Source organism: Branchiostoma belcheri, unplaced genomic scaffold (assembly GCF_001625305.1).
Source record: "Branchiostoma belcheri isolate BF01 breed outbred unplaced genomic scaffold, Haploidv18h27 scaffold6, whole genome shotgun sequence".
NCBI classification, from domain to species: Eukaryota; Metazoa; Chordata; class Leptocardii; order Amphioxiformes; family Branchiostomatidae; genus Branchiostoma; species Branchiostoma belcheri.
In genome coordinates, this window is record NW_017804242.1 from 273,569 (window position 1) to 292,433 (window position 18,865).

The 18,865-nt window shown below is 41.8% G+C and overlaps 2 protein-coding genes across 2 annotated transcripts; one reads left to right on the forward strand and one right to left on the reverse strand.

Moving 5' to 3' along the window:
- Window positions 1–5,869: 5,869 nt before the first annotated feature.
- LOC109482189 (serum response factor-binding protein 1-like) lies at window positions 5,870–10,357 on the reverse strand. The gene is made up of 8 exons (XM_019784884.1): window positions 10,200–10,357; window positions 9,625–9,713; window positions 8,969–9,041; window positions 8,573–8,644; window positions 8,207–8,288; window positions 7,000–7,843; window positions 6,708–6,766; window positions 5,870–6,003 (listed from the first exon to the last, which is right to left on the reverse strand). Exons 1-8 carry the CDS (start codon window positions 10,227–10,229, stop codon window positions 5,870–5,872), a joined length of 1,383 nt encoding a protein of 460 aa, XP_019640443.1. The 5' UTR covers window positions 10,230–10,357.
- A 2,534-nt stretch (window positions 10,358–12,891) lies between these two features.
- Window positions 12,892–18,571, forward strand: LOC109482190. Its single transcript, XM_019784886.1, has 5 exons — window positions 12,892–12,909; window positions 13,709–13,776; window positions 16,434–17,633; window positions 17,962–18,036; window positions 18,504–18,571. The coding sequence occupies exons 2-5, from the start codon at window positions 13,734–13,736 to the stop codon at window positions 18,569–18,571; spliced, it is 1,386 nt and encodes a 461-aa protein (XP_019640445.1). The 5' UTR covers window positions 12,892–12,909; window positions 13,709–13,733.
- The last annotated feature ends 294 nt before the right edge of the window (window positions 18,572–18,865 follow it).

Consider the following 18,865-nt stretch of genomic DNA (forward strand, 5'->3'; position numbering starts at 1 on the left):
TCTTCGCGGAGGCAATCATCTGATTGACCGAGAACTAATTAAGGTGGATGACTGGTGGGATCCTGACGTGAAAGCCCATTTGCCCATAGTAATGCAGTTACATTACCTTCCGTTGGCATCCACACAGAGGCTGCTGTCTGGCTAGCTACAACTGGCATGCAACCACAGCGAGATAGAACACTACCAGTACACTGCTTACCCGTCTAATTAGTGCCCAGGCCATGTGCTGACTACTTGCTATCACGGGATGTTAATTTGCTGAAAAGTTATACAGAACAATTGAACTGCTCCCCAACTAAGAAAGATGGACTCACCGGAATTTTCGACTAAATCTCTGAGTCTTCTTCAGCTATCAGACTAAGCGGCTCAGTCGGCGATTCCTGTGAGCCCTATTTTTTTAAATTTGGACAACATCGTTATATAATACAAAATTTACCAAATCAGACGAGCTTTTATGTTCGCTCCAGAAAAGTTGTTTGTCCCTGTCCCTTGTTCCCGGACTAACCTTGACTATCCTTCTAAAAGTTACAACCCTTAACTAGTCCAATTTTGCGTATGATTACCATCAATGTTCTGCATCCTGTGAGTCGGTCCAAACTGCGTTGGTGCAATATTGTTGAGTGACTGCCTACTGATACACTAATACAGCCAGATGTCATCAATAACGCTTACGTTACACACAGTCTCCATATGCCACGGTTACAGTCATTGACATTTCAAGCTTTCTCGCACACGCCATCACATATTGAGCACCATCCTCGTGTCACCATGCACTTTTCTGCAACTGATACCTTATAATATACTGAGAACGATATTCCACAAGGGTGCTACGATGCCGTATAGGATACAGTACAGAATACACATAGCATCCACCAGGCCTCCCTAATGGGGTGTTGATAGTGGAATTTGGCAAAAATGGAGTGAAGAATTGGCCAGGAGAGAAAGCCTGTGTTAAGGGTAAAATTCCCACTGGAAACCCTATTTCCCTTGGCAAATTATTCTTCCTATTTGGCTAAATTTGACTATTTCTCAGTGTGCTTAGTTAGTCTGGTGGGGACTACTGAATACAAACCTCATCTTTATACTCAAGAACTGCCACTGCCATGACTGTATTATCCTAGTCACATTCATTATGAGTGTGCATACATCATTTACTGAGACGATAACCTGTAAAGGCGGCTTCTATCATCTGTTTTGTTTCCTCTCTGTTGTATTCAATGGCAAATTCAAATAAACAAAAACAAACACTCATGTAAACAATTAAAATATGCGTAAGTAGTCTGGAAAGCAACATTCTGAAAATATGTCATTTACTATTATAGATGTCATTGTCTCAAATATACAGGTACAGTCAAGTAGGAAACTACAGAACTTCTGTTTCCAAGAACACTTCATTCACTATCATCATTAACATATTCATAGACATATGTCAATCAACTTCATGTATGTCAAAAGTATACATGTAAAAGACCTCATGCAATATACTATTCGTACTATACACAGTTTTATCATATAGTGGATGTTGATGTTGTATTGGTTTGGCCTGTATGTCAGCCTTTTTAGTTTTCTCGGTCGCGTCCCTGCCACAGAAAAGAAAGAGCGTGCTTAAGCTACAAAGGCTGGTATCCGGCTGGTATTGTTTATTACACATGTACGTCAGCAAAAAAAATGTAAAAAAAAAAACGAATACAAAGTATAATATAAGATTGAGAAGATCATTTCCTATAGCCTGGTATTCAAACCTGCTTTAGCTGACGAATCTCTTTCGTCCTCTCTCTCTCTCTCTACTTACTGAGAGGATGAAAGAGATTCAGCAGCTAAAATAGGCCTGGATACCAGACTACACCTCCTAATAAAGGCCATGTATAAGACATGGACGTACACGTATGTCTGACCGAGACTGGAAGTTGAACATTCCAGGCCATTACTGCAATGAAGTCCGACATCAATAAAAAATGACCTACGATGATGAAGAGGTCCATGTCTGATTCATTAACATGCTGGGGGTCATCCGTGCTGAACACACTACACAAGATCCAATTATGTAGCACATACTGACATTAGACAGAAAAAAAAATTGTAGTGTTTCTGGTTTCCTGACTGACCCTACCAAAAATCCGCCGACTCTTTTTTTGCCCTCGACCACGGGACAGTTCATTAAATTTTCCATCTGATATCTACATTTAAATGATTTTGGAGGGATTTCTTGAAGCAAATTTTCGTTGATTAAGTTGGGGGAAATATTGCTAATATTTCCTTCTCCTCAAGCAACTTGAGGGATGGCTGCTTAAGACAGACTTGATCCTGTGGCAATTCAGTTTTACATTGATAAATTATATTTCTTGGATCACTTCAGCCTATAGTCTAGAAAAGTAGCCAGGAGGCCGATTTGAGCGTCTCATGACTAAAGAATAATAGTCAAGTTCAAATAAAACAAAGAAGACAATCTCTACATAGCTGGACCCTAGGTTTTTCAGGTTTGAAACCCAAGAAACACAATATTTTTTCTCTGGGCCCTACCATGCTGACAGAGATTCATAGTGAACGTACAACACCAGATTCAATTATGTACACAGACAGGCCTTCACTGGGGAAACCGCATTAGCAACGGATGGAGCGACTCTACACACAACACAGGGGAGTCTCACTGGTACCATTAAACATCGCACAGATGGTTGGCACTAATATTTGCACTAATGGAATATTCTTGTACTATTAAATGCTTCACATAAAATAAGAGTATACTTGGGTAATAATAAAGGTGCGCTTGAGATTGTGTGGTTGTATATAGCTATAGTAATCTGTTAGTTTGATGAAAGATAGCAGACGCTATCTGAAATTTTTTACCCTTTTGAGAACTTATCAGTTGCTTCTATAGTAATATTTAATTTGTATGATGTATTAACCCTCTATCTGAATGACTGTCATCAATGCAACTTTTGGTTTGTTTGAGCCTTTATTTATTCAAGTTCTTAACAGGAAGGAAACATACTGACTAAGCTGTTTAGCCCATGGAATGCTTACAGATATGTCTTTTATGAGTCCAGTTCTTTCAGTGGGACCATTTAGTTTCATGCATCCACGAAGCATGCTGCATGTAAAAATGGAAGAATGAAAACACTGCTCAAAGCTGATGCACTCAAGGGAGCAAGTGCAAATACAGGCTTAACCTTCAACATGCTAATGTAGCCGTTTGGCACTGAATTTGTATTGGTTATGGAGCAGTGAGTAGGTTAAAATAGGCAGCAGGGAGTAGGTTAAAATACAACTCAGCATATACCAATATTGAGATGTATTGAACTACACATGTATCTGTATCTGTATCTGTATAGCCGGTATAACCGCCTTTCAGCATAACACACCAGCTTGTAGGGATGTACATGTATAGGGATAGGCTGCATCTCCACCGTCTAACTCTCAATATTGAGACGTATTGGTCTACCCTTTCCCAAGTAATCCGGTATTTTGTGTTCATTAATAACTTGAAAGGAGCACGCAATAGGGTAGCTCTCAGCCTGCTAAGGTAGCCATTTGGCCACAGGTAGCTGGGGGTTAAAAAACACCATCTCCCAATATTGACATGTATCAAACTATGGGGTTAGGCAGTTGGGAGAAAGTTGAAAACACCACCCTCCTCCTACCCTTTTTCCAGTCTTTCCGGTATTCCGTGTTCATTGATAACTTGAAGGGAGCACACACTTGTACACAGTCATAACTCTCAACCTGTTACGGAAGCCATTTGACCACAGAGTTAGGCAAGAGGGAGGTTAAAATACCAGCCCTCCCCCACCCACTATTGAGATGTATTGTCCTACCCTTTCCCAGTCTTTCCGGTATTCCGTGTTCATTAATAAGTTGAAGGGAGCACACACACTATTGTGTACAATCTTAACCATCAACTTTCCAAGGTGCATGTACATTGTAACCACTTGGCCACATTGTTAGGCAGCAAGGTTAAAATACCAACCCTCCCCTACCCAATATTGAGATGTATTGTCCTACCCTTTCCCAGTCAATCTGGTACTACATGTTCATTAATAACTTAAAGGGAATACACACTTGTACATTCTTAACCCTCAGCCTGTTAAGGTAGAAATTTAGGCAGCAGGGAGGTTAAAATACCAACCCTCCCCCACCCACTATTGAGATGTATTGTCCTACCCTTTCCCAGTCTTGCCAGTATCCCTAGTTCATCAATAACTTGAAGGGAGCACACACACTTGTACATAATCTTAACCCTCAGCCTGCTAAGGTAGCCATTTAGGCAGCAGGGAGGTTAAAATACTCCCCCACCCACTATTGAGATGTATTGTCCTACCCTTTCCCAGTCAATCCGGTATTCCGTGTTCATTAATAACTTGAAGGGAGCACACACATACACACTTATACATTCTTAACCCTCAGCCTGCTAAGGTAGCCACTTTGTCACAGGGTTAGGCACACGTTAGCAGGTTAAAATACCAACCCTCCCCTACCCACTATTGAGATGTATTGTCCTACCCTTTCCCAGTCAATCCGGTATTCCATGTTCATCCATAACCAGCCCGCCTAGATTGAAACAGATGCGCCGACAGAGCGGCCAAGGCTCGGCTCCCAGGAGAACGGTGTGAGTGGGTGGCTCAGGGTGCCTACGGGGCGTAAGACTCCGTCCATCAATTTTTCATGCGTACTCCTGCACACCAGGGACCTCACAGGACCTTATGTACACATGGCAAGGCTCCTGTACTTGACATTGTGCCAGGTATGTATATAGGGAAACCTGTGTGTATGTATCTACATGTACATAAACCTGACTTGGACTGCTATAACACAAAAGGACAATACATGGTATATATATATATATATGTATTAATCGATTTAATTTGTTTCTCGGATTTGCCCTGTCCAAAAAAAATATTGTTCTAAATCAACTGCAAAATGCTCAATGAAAGGCATATTTTGGCTCCAACAGTTGAAGAAAGTCCTTTTTTTCCTAGTTGTTAAAGTTTTTCAATTTAACAATGCAATTTTGTTTCATTAAAAGTTCAAAATCTTTGTTTACATTATAAACCAGCCTGGTATGTTTACTTCATGGCTCATATTGTAACATTTCTGGCTATCATAGGGTGCCTTGGCCTGTTTTTTTTCCTGTCGCTTCATATTTTTTCTGAAAAAAATCTGAGAAACATCAAATGAAATTGGTGTGGCCTAACATACATGTACATGTACGGCAGATGTCAAGAGACTAAATGCCACAAGCAGATTGAAACACATCTTTATGTGACAATTCTCACAATGCAAATTACAAATTGTAGAGTGTACAGAGAACTAAAAATGGTGTAACAGAAAATGATTGGTATCACAATGTAAATCATAATAAACTGTTGAATCTGGATATGAAAGAAGAAATACAGTAACTTTATTATCAATCTACACTACATAATGTATTAATAAGAATAAATCAAGAAACTAGATAAATCTTTGAGGCGTTAAGGCATTTAAGATACCATCTACTCTCTTTCATAGGGGACTGAAAATGACAGTAACATCACTGTCAATCACTGTCATACACAATGAGTATGAAAAATAGTGATATCCAAATTGTTCTACCTGCAATATACTATTCGTATTATGCACAGTTTTATCATATAGTGGATGTTGATGTTGTATTGGTTTGGCCTGTTTGAATGTCTATTGTATAACCTTCATCGACATATCAATCTACACTGCAAATATCTCCTGCTGCTATCTCTTTGCAATGCTAACATTCTCAGTCATTGATGAAAGACAGTAGTATCACATGTTGTTCTACCTGCATGTCTAACCTTCTTTGACATATCAATCTACAGTATATAATATCTCCTGCTGCTATCTTTGCAATGGAAACATCTCAGTCATCAAAGACGATCTTCTTCCCCTGGAAGGCAGTGATCTGCCCAGCCTGTTCCTTCTGCTTGCGTTTGGCGATCCAGGAGGGGTGGAGATGTGCTGACGACTCAGAAGGCTTCACTACTCTACCTCCACCTGAGGAACACAGGGCAAAGAAAGTTATTTTACGTTCAACCATTTTTTCCAGTTGCTAACATATGCCTTATGGCTTTAATTCTATCCTATGATTATGATGCCCTTCAAGTTGTATCTTTTGCCATTAATGTAAAGGTATCAGACAGACAATTAATTGAGTAATCAAGTGAAAGATTTGTTCAATCAGACAGAACTTGATGAATGTGATGTAACGGTTTATCATCTATGTACACATGTATTGTATACTCAAGTCAATAAAGAACAGAGATAAAAAAATAAAAACATATGCCTTATGGAGTTCTGTTAGTTTATTAGTGATGTTGAAGAAGAGTGGTGGATGTCACTAAAACGTCCGGATATTATCTCAGTAATTTATCCAGTAGTACTAGTAGAGTTTGAATTTTCCCAGGAGTAAAGTTGTGTTACAATTGATTTAAAAGACAAATGACAGAATTTAGGATGAAAGTTCATCTGTGTTAACGTTGGTACAAGTCATTATGAAATTAAGACTAAACATTAACTTCCAACATGGGAATGAACTGGGCCTTTTGTTGAATTTTGTTGGGAATTTTCGAGTAGACAGGGTTGATGGAATCAGTCAAAAATTTGGGTAAGTCCCAATTCATTCCCTTGTTGGAAGTTAGAGCTTAGTCTTTATTTCAAATGACAGGATTAGGCAGAAAATAATAAGCTTTGCTATATACCTGGCACTCTGGGTGGATGCTGAGCTCTCCCTTTGGTTGCAAACTTGTGTGAGGTCCCTCTGCAAAATCAACACTCTTCAGTTATAGTGGATAATAAGAACAAACAGAAAACATGCTGCAAGGCACACATTTAACATGATTATATGTTTCACCCAATAATAGAAAGTGGATACCATTTTTTTTTCTCCAAACACAGACCATGAAGACATGAGTTGAGTGTGGAGCGGGGAATAATGAAGAGGACCAGGGAACGAATCATGTTGTGTAACTGTACGAAAATGCACTACTGTACCTTTCCGTTGGCCGTTTTCCCATCCTTTTCTCAAATTTCCCCTTCTTCACGTTCCGTGTTCTCCCAGCAAGACTGCCGATGAACAGAGACTCCCCTGGAGGTGCCCTCCCCAAGGGGGCTCTTTCTGACGACCCTCCTGAATCAAGACTCCTCCTTCTTCCTTCCAAGTCTTCCTCAGGATCTGGGTCCCCTTCCCTAAGGAACATGTCATCTCCTTCAGTAACGGTTGTTTCCTCCTTCTGCTCCTCTTCTTCATCCTCTTCTTCTACATCACAGGCTGCTTTTCTGGGACCCTTTCTTTTCACAGCTGTGGCTTCAGTTCTGTTTACTGTCTGTTTGTTGTTGCTCTCTCTACTTTGATTTTCAAGATTTAGTTGTGATTCAGTTCTGCTTTCCATGGAAGATTCTGTCTCCAGACTGGGGATTTCTTCCACTTCACTTTCAACATCATCATCATCATCCTCTTCCATTTCCTCTACACTTTCTTCTTCTTCTTTCTCTTCTTCTTCTTCCTCATCACTGTCACTAGTTTTGTTTCCGGTACTTACAACGATTTCTGCAGTGCTTGGAAGCTCTGTTGATGCTTTTGCCTCATCCTTACTTGGACAAAATTTGTCCGCCTCACCAACACTACTTGGACTGCTCCCCCCATCACTACTTTGCTGAACCTTTTCAATGGATGACTCAGTCTGTGTGTTGTCTTTTTTCTCTGCTGGTCTTTTTTCTGTTTCTGCCTGTCCAGGTTTATCTGCTGCTTTTGTAGCTTTGTTCTCTGGTTGTTTGTCCTTGACAGTTATCTGAATTTCAGGGATAATTTTCTGGTCTGGAATGATGTTGAATTTGGCTGGAAGTTTGAGGTAATTGATGTTACTTAAAGTTCACATACTGTATAAGATCAACATATTCAACAGTAATATGTTCAAAACATCTTTTTTATGAATTATAGAAAAATAGAAAATCATTGTCAATTAGATAAGATCATAAACATTGTATAAGCTATTAGAAGAAGTACCAGAAAGATGCATGCTATTAATCTCTTCTTCTTCTTCCTCTATGAGGTGTAGCTAGTGAAGTTGAAGCTCTTACTCTAAAAGTCCATAAAATATTGGAAGGGAAACATACTGCAAAATGACTCGAAGTTAGTGTTTTATAAAGATGCACAGATATTAGTTATCTCTCAAACTTGGTATTGGACAGCTCAACTCACCTCTGACTGTGTCCAGTCTACTCCTCAGTGCCTTGTGGCTGATCAGTCTGGCCATGGCTCTCTCTTTACTGGAGGATGATGGCTGCATAGAATAAACAGTGTATATTACCATTCACCCAAGTCTTAGTTGAAGAAAAATAATTCTGTCTCCATGTACAAGACCAACCCTATCAAAACTTGCCAACACAAGACTTTTTTTCTACTGCTGGCAATGGGCATAAAACTTTATACATGATGAAAAACACCTGAGGGGACAGCGGAAAATGCTGTAGAGTACATATATGTGGGTGACAACACATCAGAACACACCTTACCTTAGATCCTCCCATAGAACAAACAAAGTAGGGAGTGTAAAAATGAACTTACATCACTCAACACTTTGTGCTCATCCAAGTCTGCAAACAGCCCAGCTTTTGTCACATCATCAGGCTTCAAACCCTGGAGTGAAAGAGAAACACATGAAACTGGGAACTTCAAGTTCATGTAAGTCACTCATACAAATCTGAGGAAAATAAGCTGAAAAATAAAAAAATGAGTCTCACATGTACAGTGTACGTGCGTTTACCCTTACATCAAATTTCAACTCATTCTATAAAAATGAACCTGCTTTGATAAAAATGGAATAACTTTTTGACTTGTCCTTGTACATGTATTTATAATAAGTTTGTTTGGATTGCAAGTAGACATATTTGTCCATGCATTGGTGACAAAATTCCGTCAAATGAAGGACTAGTAGTAGTAAAACCCTGATAGAATCCACACCTTCAGGACTGTGATGTCTTCATGCAGTTTTTCAGCACGGTGCTGGTTCTTTGCCAGTTGTGCTGGGTTTCCTCTGGGGACAGAGATGTTAGGATATAATCATTATCTCAATGTACTTGTATAGTTGAATAGGATACATCTGTATCTGTATTGGTATCGCTAGTATAACCGTCCCTCAGCGTAACACACCAGTTTCACAGGCACGCGGTGCAGCGGCAGCTGGCTACATTATACCGAATGACCTGTTACACCATGCAAGATGCATGGTCCGAAAGCCAGAACGAAGCAGTACTTGAACTCGTGTGTGCCGTACATGACTAGACTTGTAAACCAGCACGGACAGTAACGTGCCTATTTTTGTAATGTCTGTGTATAATTTGTCCATTTGTAATCAACTTTTAATGGATTCCTTACTTTGAATTGTAAATTGGTTTTAATTCAGTGGTAACACTGCGATTTCCAATAAAGAGATCTTGTATGGTGTAACAGTCAAGATGCATGGTGTGTAACAAGTCAGGACGGGATGAGGTGTAACTCAGGTGTAAGTTAGGACTTGAGGCTACTACTCAGGCACTCATCCATGCAGTCACTGACTTATGAATCTGACGTAGTTCACATCTATCATTGGTCATCCTACGAGTCTCTGTTCCACTCACTTCTTGCCCCTGAGTTTGCGGATGTTCCGACACAAAGTCTGGATCAGCAGCAGCCGAGCTCGCTTCACATCACCACGGAGCAGCACGATCTGCAGGGGGGGGGCAGGAACAGGGGATAGCCGGTTCAGTAAGGTTACCATGGTACAAAAAACATGAGAGAGAGAAGTTTTTGCTATCACAAAACATGTCTAGAGACCAAGTCAACTTTAACCCAGGACAAAAGCAACAGCAATTATTTCATCTTCATCCATGCAATAATAAAAAATTTTACTTGAACGAAAGGATTAAAGTATTGAAAAGTCTACATGCATAATTTTTTTGTTATAAAGTAACCACATACTTTGCAACTGTATTAATTACTCAGACCCGAGTGTTACAGGTTTTTACACTCGGGCAGTAATAATTCGTACGTATAACTTAGAATCCCTCTCCAATTATCCCTTCAATTTTAATGCTGTAGAGTTTTTTAACCAACAAAAGTATTCGCACGACTACTAGTACAGTGAGTGCCCCCCTCCCCACTTACGATCCCTGCATGCTACATGAGTATAACGTAAGAAATCTCTCCCACATACCTCTTTATTCAGCTCCGTGAAGTTCACCATCTTTATTTTTATGGTATTCAAAAGCCGGAGACCACAAAATTTAGATACGGAAGAATTTCAGTACAAAACCGAACATGTTACAAACCGCATGGCCACAGCTGACCGCATTTGGAACTTGTGACAGCATCAGATCAACGCGACTGTATATAAAAACAATTTCTTGTCGTATTACCAACAAAAATATGAAGTGACAATACTTTAATAAGCAATAGTATTATTGTAAAATTCTAATGTGTACTGTACAGCATATAGTAGTCATTTGGTCCGTTTATGTTGTTTCATACTGTGCATGAAATTTTGCATTTAGATGCGCTGTTCTGAGGAGGTCACCGTGGGCCACTGACCGCTGTTGACCCCATGAGGTTGTGTGTACATCTCCTCGTCAACCTGACGGACGAACGACACATCTCCAACTCGACACGTGCTGGTGACGTGGGATTTGGTATGGATTTCTGAGCCGAATTTTGGACTTTTTAGCCACATCATGAGGTCAGAGGCATGGTCATCTTACGCACCGAAAACTGACCACCACTTGATCATAAGTACGCATGACGTAAGAAGTTGGTTTGGTTAAATTTGGATCAGCTTTTCTTACCTTCATTCTCATCATCATCATCCACTGTGTTCTGCGTCTACAGTCGTGTGGAAATGTCCTGTAGCCGCATTCAGTCTTTCTTCATCTCTTCCCTCCGTGTCTTCTTCTACAGAAATGTGCCTGGTTTAGTGGTTATGTGTTTAGGTACAGGGCTGCTGATTTTGTAATCGGTGATAAGTTGGGTGTGGTGCATGTATCTTTATGATATCATCCTCCCATGGCAGGGGCAGCGGCTCCGAATTCCTTCTCCGCCCCTACCCCTGCCTGATTACATGGCATCTTCTACTCTACGACCCGATTCCAGGGACACGCTCTCAGCCAATCACGTATCACAGAGAAAATCTTCAACGCACTTTACATTAATATTTATGAGATGCGCTAGCTATCGGAACCAATCATGTCGGCTATTCAGTGACAAATAAAAACAAACATGGCGTCGTCTCGGGAAGAGAACTTTTGCGATGCAGGCCGCTGCGGGCGTCGGCGGGGCGCTAGCGTGTGCTGGAGGCTGCGCGCGGATCCCGCCGAGCACGGGGAAGGTGTTAACTCGGTGACTTTGCCCCGCACGGCCTCCCCAACGCGTTAACGGGCTCGTCACCGGGCGGCGGCGGAGTCGCCGGCGGGGAGGGTGACGTCCCTTCGCCGCCCAAGTCAGAAATGGGGTCATGCCAAATAAGGCAAGCTCATGAATATTAATATTCCTCGGGTCGTAGAGTAGAAGATGCCATGTAATCAGGCAGGGGTAGGGGCGGAGCCGCTGCCCCTGCCATGGGAGGATGTATGATATTTGGTAAGTAGGATATTGAGGTTGGGAGGAGGTAAAGGTCAATTTTGGGTACTCTAGCGGTTATGGTACCACTGCAGCGGGGTACATGGTATGATATCTCGAGCTGTGGACATGGTGGATGATGCTCGGTTTTTTGAGTGGGACTTAACACTAATAACAGTTATACATGTAGATGTGAGTAAGTATCTGGCATAGTTTTCAGCGATATAGCTGCTTTTTTGGAGCTGCTGTGGTCATTTTTATGATGGAATGTGACTAGAGGGGATAAGAGTAGATTATTTTTTTCACAGTTTTCTGTAGATTGCTAGCCTGGTATCCAGTCTGATCGTGATTGGGGGTATTGGGGTGTTTAATAGGCAGGTTGTGTCTTCGGGGCCTCTAAGAACTTCCCCCGCCCAGTGCAACAGACCGTCCCGGTAGGAGTGTTACGCTAATCAGAGACGGTATGCTCGGGGATTTGGTTTCCCCCAACACGATGTTCGTGGAGGGCTAATTAATCTCTCGTGAAATACACACCGGGAAGCTTATGTGAGGCGGGCGGGCCAGAGCTCTTGCGGCCCCGACCACGAATCAGACTGGATACCAGGCTAGTAGATTGCTTGTAGTGTGGAAAAAGAAGGTTACTAGTAAATTCGAATTTGGGCATTCTAGTGGCTTTGTAGGGTATTGCAGCGGCACTTTTAGGTTTGACACGAAGCTTTGAATGTAGATCAAGGTACTTGGAAGTAATGTTCTATTTAGATCTCTTATAACTTAGCAAGAATAGTATACCTCCGGGCTCCAAACTAATAGTAATATTCTGTTGCACCATTAAAGATGTCAAACAAACTTTTAATATGAATTTGTCTTTTTATTGACTTTTCACTACTGCGTCATCAACAATGAGAACATAGAGTCTGACTTCAAGAAGAAAGGTTTGCCAAGACTATTACCACTCAGCTAAAAAAATAATAGAAATTGCACTTTCCAAATTGTTGCATGGTAAATGTGTACATGAAACAGGAGGAGCGAGTAGAAACAGATAAAACCCCACTGGTCCCGGGCCGGGGTTCGAACCCACAACCAAACCCGGGCACCTGTCCACACGCCGACTCTCTAACTGCTTGGCTAAAAAGGTCTTAAGACTCCTCGGCCAGGTCAGTTGGTATTGCCTATAAACCCTCCACTTACAAATGTATGTCTAAACTATTCATTCCGGCCCGGCAGCTGTATAAAATTTAGCCTCATTCACATCCACAAATCACCTCGTACTAGTAGTGGGCTAAAAACAGGCCAGTCAGGCTATTGGCTCAAAGCAAGTAAGTACAACATACTCTCACTACCACAACATTGAAAGAGCCATTGTCACCTGTGAAATTCTACCCTGCACCACCTCAAAGGGTGTGTTTGGCTTTACAGGTGCATTCATGCAGGTGTAACGGATCCTGCACACTCAGGTATTCAGTAAGGGGGTCTTTTATTGGTGCAGAATAGATTTGTTTGAAGATCATTGTTTTAGAAAACAGACGTCTGTTGGTGGAATCTCTGATGCATTTGGGTAATCAATGCAGCAAGTAACTTTTATTAAGGAAAGGGTTACCATGAAATAATCAGCCAAAAGTGACAAGTGCCAGTCAGTAAGCAACAGGTTCATGACAGAAGTGACCAATGAGAGAGGCTGTATTAAGTTTTCATTGTGCAATTTCACTTGGACCAGAAGCCAGAGACGCCGCCATCTTTAATGGTCAAGGAAACGGTTGTCTTGAGAAAAGGTAAGCGACCATTTTGTATTATCAGATGCTGATGTTAGCTTTAAGTACTAGTACTAAGTAGTAGTACAACATCTTCAAAAAAATATTCAGTGAAAGGTTGTCCATCTACACATGTATTGTTTATTCTTATGTAGACTTCTGTTAAGCAAGTTTTAAAATCAACAGTTAAGTTTCACTTCCAGGTATTATGCACATTTTTTGGCCACTCCCTGGAGTGTCTGTATTGTACAAACTTTGCTGTTGATATTAGGCTTTGAAAACCTACCATTAAACATTGTAAGGTGAAATATGTTGTTTTTAAATACCTCGTAACCATTAAACGTTGTGAAATATGTTGTTTTCTCAGAGCAATTTGATGTAAGATTGTAGAAATGAGTGGCAAGAGGAAAGGTGTTTCCAACATCTCTGCAAAAGGTATGTTCATTTCACAGTCCATTGTATCTGTATTGGTATAGCCGGTAAAACTGCCCTTCGGTGTAACACCCCAGCTTCTGTATCTGTAACCACCCTTCGGCGTAACACACCAGCTTCTGTATCTGTATATCCGGTATAACCGCTCTTCGGCGTAACACACCAGCTTCTGTATCTGTATAGCCGGTATAACCGCTCTTCGGCGTAACACACCAGCTTCTGTATCTGTATAGCCGGTAAAACCGCCCTTCGGTGTAACACCCCAGCTTCTGTATCTGTATAGCCGGTATAACCGCCCTTAACTACTACACACCAGCTTCTGTATCTGTATAGCCGGTAAAACCGCCCTTCGGTGTAACACCCCAGCAAAGATAGCTTAACCAATGCTTCAGTGTAGAGATTCCTTGTTTGTGGATACTGTCTCCTGGCTGTACCACCAGCCGTGCTACTCAGCCTTGTTAAGGGTACTCAATATATTCATTCAATTATAATATAATTTCATGTATATAATATTGTATTGTACTCTTATGTACTTGTATGACCTAACTAGTCCTTGTTGGCATGGGGGCCTTGAAAAGGTTACAGTCCTTATGTCCAGCTGTTTCACCATGCCTTCCATGTATGTGAAAATTGTAATAAAATAAATATTTGGCAGTAAACTTGAGGTTTTTACCTGTTCCGTTTGGCGTAACCAGTGGTCATTCAAACAGAACGTGTGATCCATATGCTGTGGGGTCACCGGCGTGTTCTAGTGGTCCTTTACAACACAACACTTATGAAATTTTTAAGGTTCATGAAATAAAGACCACTTATGAAATAGAGACCTCTTATGCTGACATAACAGCATCATAAAAAATAAGAAATGGTGATTTCTGATTGGTTTAAACATGTATATCATAATGTGTAATAGATACATGTAGTGCTGTGTACCAGTTTGCTGGAAAAAATAATGTAATTCAGGGAAGGCACAACATGTCTTTCCCTGCCAATGTAACTTTGATTCAAGACTTTCCCCGCTAGACTCAAATGAAAATGAGACTATTGTCTGTCCAGTATTCGTTTCTATGTGCGGGACACAACACCAGCAACAGCTGCCTCTGTTCCCCGTGTATTGCACTGTTGCAATTTCAAAAAAAAAAAATCAAAATCAAATCAAATCACTTTTAACATATTGAACATTGTCAAGGTTTGTTGAGTAAATTGCACATGTACAGTACAGGAGAGTTTCTGTACATGTATCTGTTGGTTTTGTTGTTATGGGGCTGGACAGTTTGTGACTGTTTCTATAGTTACTCGGCCAGTGATATGTAGTCTAGTGGGTAAACCAGTCTCTACTTAATTCGGAACTTAGTTACTGGCGCAGTAGTCCTCTTCTCTCTGACAGTGACACTAGCCCGAGGGGTTAATGGAAAAAGGAGTCCAGTCCGATTGGCGGAAAAAGTAGTCCAGTCCGATTCTGGGTTGGAAAAAGCAGTCCGGTGGTTTCTACGAAATTTTACGAAAGACCATAGGCACAATTTTTTCTTGTGTGTGGACTTCTAGTTTCTATGGGTACTTAGAGTTTCTTTGAGTACTTAGAGTTTGTATGGGAACTTAGAGTTTCTATGAGTACTTAGAGTTTGCATGGGAACTTACAGTCTGTAACTTACACATCATCATCATCATCATGCCTCCGGATTATTACTTACATATAAGTAATATCATAAGTAATAATAATTAGTCAAAAGATGAAGCGGTCAACTGACGAGATTTCCAGGGCCGATCCTGCTTGCAAGTAGCCTGATTAAATCGCTTTACGGTTGCCAGCTGCCCAACATCCAGCCGGCCCCTGCTAAAGCCACGTATGGCAGACTTTGCATTACACCGACAAGCATGTAAGTACCGGAAGTACAATTGTAAGAAAGAATCCCTTAATAATTAACTTTTGTTTATTGTGGATAGGTGACCTGTATGTATAGAAACTACTTTTCGGTGGTCTCAAGAGGTGTAAATCAGTTGTCCGCTATTCCTCACCCAAGGCTGCCTGAATTACGGGTTAAGGCGGCATATAGTGAGTCACATATATGCTAATTCAAGTTCCCATACAAACTCTAAATAGTTATAGAAACTCTAAGTACCCATAGAAACTCTAAGTACTCATAGAAACTTGAAGTACCCATAGAAACTAGAAGTACACACACAAGAAAATATGCCTATGGTCTTTCGTAAAATTTTGTAGAAACCACCGGACTGCTTTTTCCACCCCAAAATCGGACTGGACTGCTTTTTCCGCCAATCGGACTGGACTCCTTTTTCCATTAACCCTAGCCCGAGGCGTTGAAGTGCAGAAGAGTAGGAGCAATATGTGTTCCCTAGGATAATGTGGCAAGCCCGCTTCTGGATTCGTTGAAGTTTGTTGGTTTGAGATTTTGTGAGTCCTGGAGACCATGCAGGTGCAGCATACTCTAGTAGGGGCCTGACTCACCTCGTGCAGGTTGTTGTCAGGTCAGCTGTTGACAGGTTAAAATTCCTTAGTCATTTCAGGGGGTAGAGTTTGAATATTCTAGTATCCCTTTTGCCATGGAAATGAATGATGCAATTATGACTACTACATTGGTGAAAGATTACAACTATTCAAACCTGAATGTAATAACATGTAATATTTTGTTTTGCATCAATAGAACTCGGGTCAGTTTTGTTGGTCATCGACAAATACGCCACATATGAAGGTGAAAGCTCTGCCATCAACCGGGAGGCAGCACAGGTCCTGACAGGGGCGGGGAGGAAAGTTTACTGCACAGTTCTGCAGGCTACAGAAGAGGACAGGAAGGCTGCCGAGGCTGATGGAGTGGAGCTCATCCTCCCAACCTGCAGTAAGGAAGACGAAAGAGAACCGTGTCTGGATTGGCTGACCTTTGACCACAAAACCCACTATCCCAGTCTCCCACAGGATGTAGGGTGGATTGTGGGTCATGCTGGGGTCACCAGCAAAGCAGCAGCAGCCATTCAGGAGCAGCGCTTCCCCCAAGCAAGCCTCGTTCTTGTCATCGGGACGATACCAGAGGATACAGACAAGTACAAGAATGATGAGGAGGCCATGGGCATTGGGAGGAAGGAAGACTCCATCAGAGAAGATGCAGAGAAGGCAGATGTTGTGTTCTCTGTGGGACACAACATATATAGACACTTCAAAATCTCATTCTGTGCAATTCCTGAAGACAATAAACCAACCCACTACCTCTTCTTACCCGAACCAGCCAAGTTATTCCAGCAACTTACTGTCCAGTATGTGGAAAGCACTCAGAAAGTCATCCTGTCCATCGGTAGGGTCAACAAGGTAGAGAGGGTCAAAGGTTACGACCTTGCAGCCAAGTCCTTGGTAAGGGTGGCAGAAACAAGTCAGGAGAAGTTCCTATGGCGGATTTGTGATACAAGTGAGGAGGAATATCAGGCCACTATGTCCATTCTCAAAGCCCGCATCAACTCAGAAAAACTGATCCCCACACTTATCCCACACTGCACTCAGGAAGACATCTGCGGACAGATGCAGCAGGCCCACCTGGTTCTCATGCCCTCCCGTGCAGAACCCTTCGGACTGGTCGGTCTGCAGGCCATGGCTGCCGGCGTGCCAGTCCTCATATCTAACCAATCAGGACTGGCCACTTTGGTTGAAAAGGTCATCCCGAAATTCCACCACTCTATACTTGAAATAGAGGGTGATGATTCTGTAGATGTCGGACGTTGGGCAAGTCAGATCAAGAAAGTCCTAAGGATGTCCGAAGCGGAGTTCATCAGGGCAGCTGACCTTAAGGAGAAGCTACTGAAGTCCAGATACTGGGAGGATTCTCATCAACACTTACTTCAGGCATGTGGAGGTCCTGGTAAGAAGACAGGAATATTGCTTGACAATTAACATTGTGCCATAAATATACAGTCCCTAACAATTTGGGAAATTACACTCCTACCCCTTTAACCGTTTTACTTTGTAGGCTGCTCTAAAGATGGCTTATATATGAAATTTCTCAAGAATGCTGAAGAAAAACCACACAAAGTGCTTGTTTTGTCCGTTCTGTATCTGTATAGCCAGTATAACCGCCCTTCCGTGTAACACACTAGCTTCGCAGGCACACGTAGTTCTGAAAGTGAAATGCCAATGTTCCTTTATTGCAGTAACTGTTTCTAATGAGCTCCTTTTGCCTGCTCCCATAGCTGAGAGAGTGAAGAGGAGAACCCAACAGTCCTCAGGAGACATGACGTATGCCAGCCTGGCTGATGGGAATCCTGGTGAGTTGGTTCATAATCAATGCCTGGCTGTCTGTATCTGTTACTATCTTACTGAGGAATGCTTGGGGTGCAAAAGATGTCATTTAGCTGAGGAATGATTTCACTCTACTCAGATTTTTCCAACTGGATGTTAGTGACCTTCCTGGCCACAGTGGCATCTATGTTACACCTTGTGATCAGAATGATGCTTTGTACCATGCATATGAGAAATAGATGTTCAATGTACTGTAATTTCTCTTTGTCCAGGTCCAAGCCTTTCAGTCCAGCCACAACCACCTACAGGGGTGCAACAACCACTTGCTGGGGTGCAACAACCACCTACAGGGGTTCATCATAGCAACAGTGATGTGAGGAAACGTATCTTGGAAATAGAGCGTATAATGTTTACCCCAGAAGTGCTTAAAGATGACAGGAAATCACAGAAACTCTTCCTAGAATTCCTGCTGTTTTACAAGATGTTGTCTCAGGATCATTCCTCCTCCTGACGTTCCTGCACCAGACTGATGTGGACAGGTTCTACCACAACCACTACTAAGACTGTCACATAATTTTGTACAACGCACTATGACCTTATCAGAATCGATTAGTTTCAGTGCCGTTCTTCTCCTAAGAGTGTGGTTCTCATAACCTCCATAAGACGGAGGCGGACCTGGGAAATAGGAAACAGTCAATACTATAGTATATAAGGCCACTGTTGTATCTAAAACCGTGCTTTGTCCCAGATTAAATCAGTAACTTCTTCATTCCTTTTTGTACGGGTATTTTTTCGCCAGCCAACTCTCAGGGGGCGTATTGGGTGTCTTGGATACTAGCTGCCCTACAAATTTGA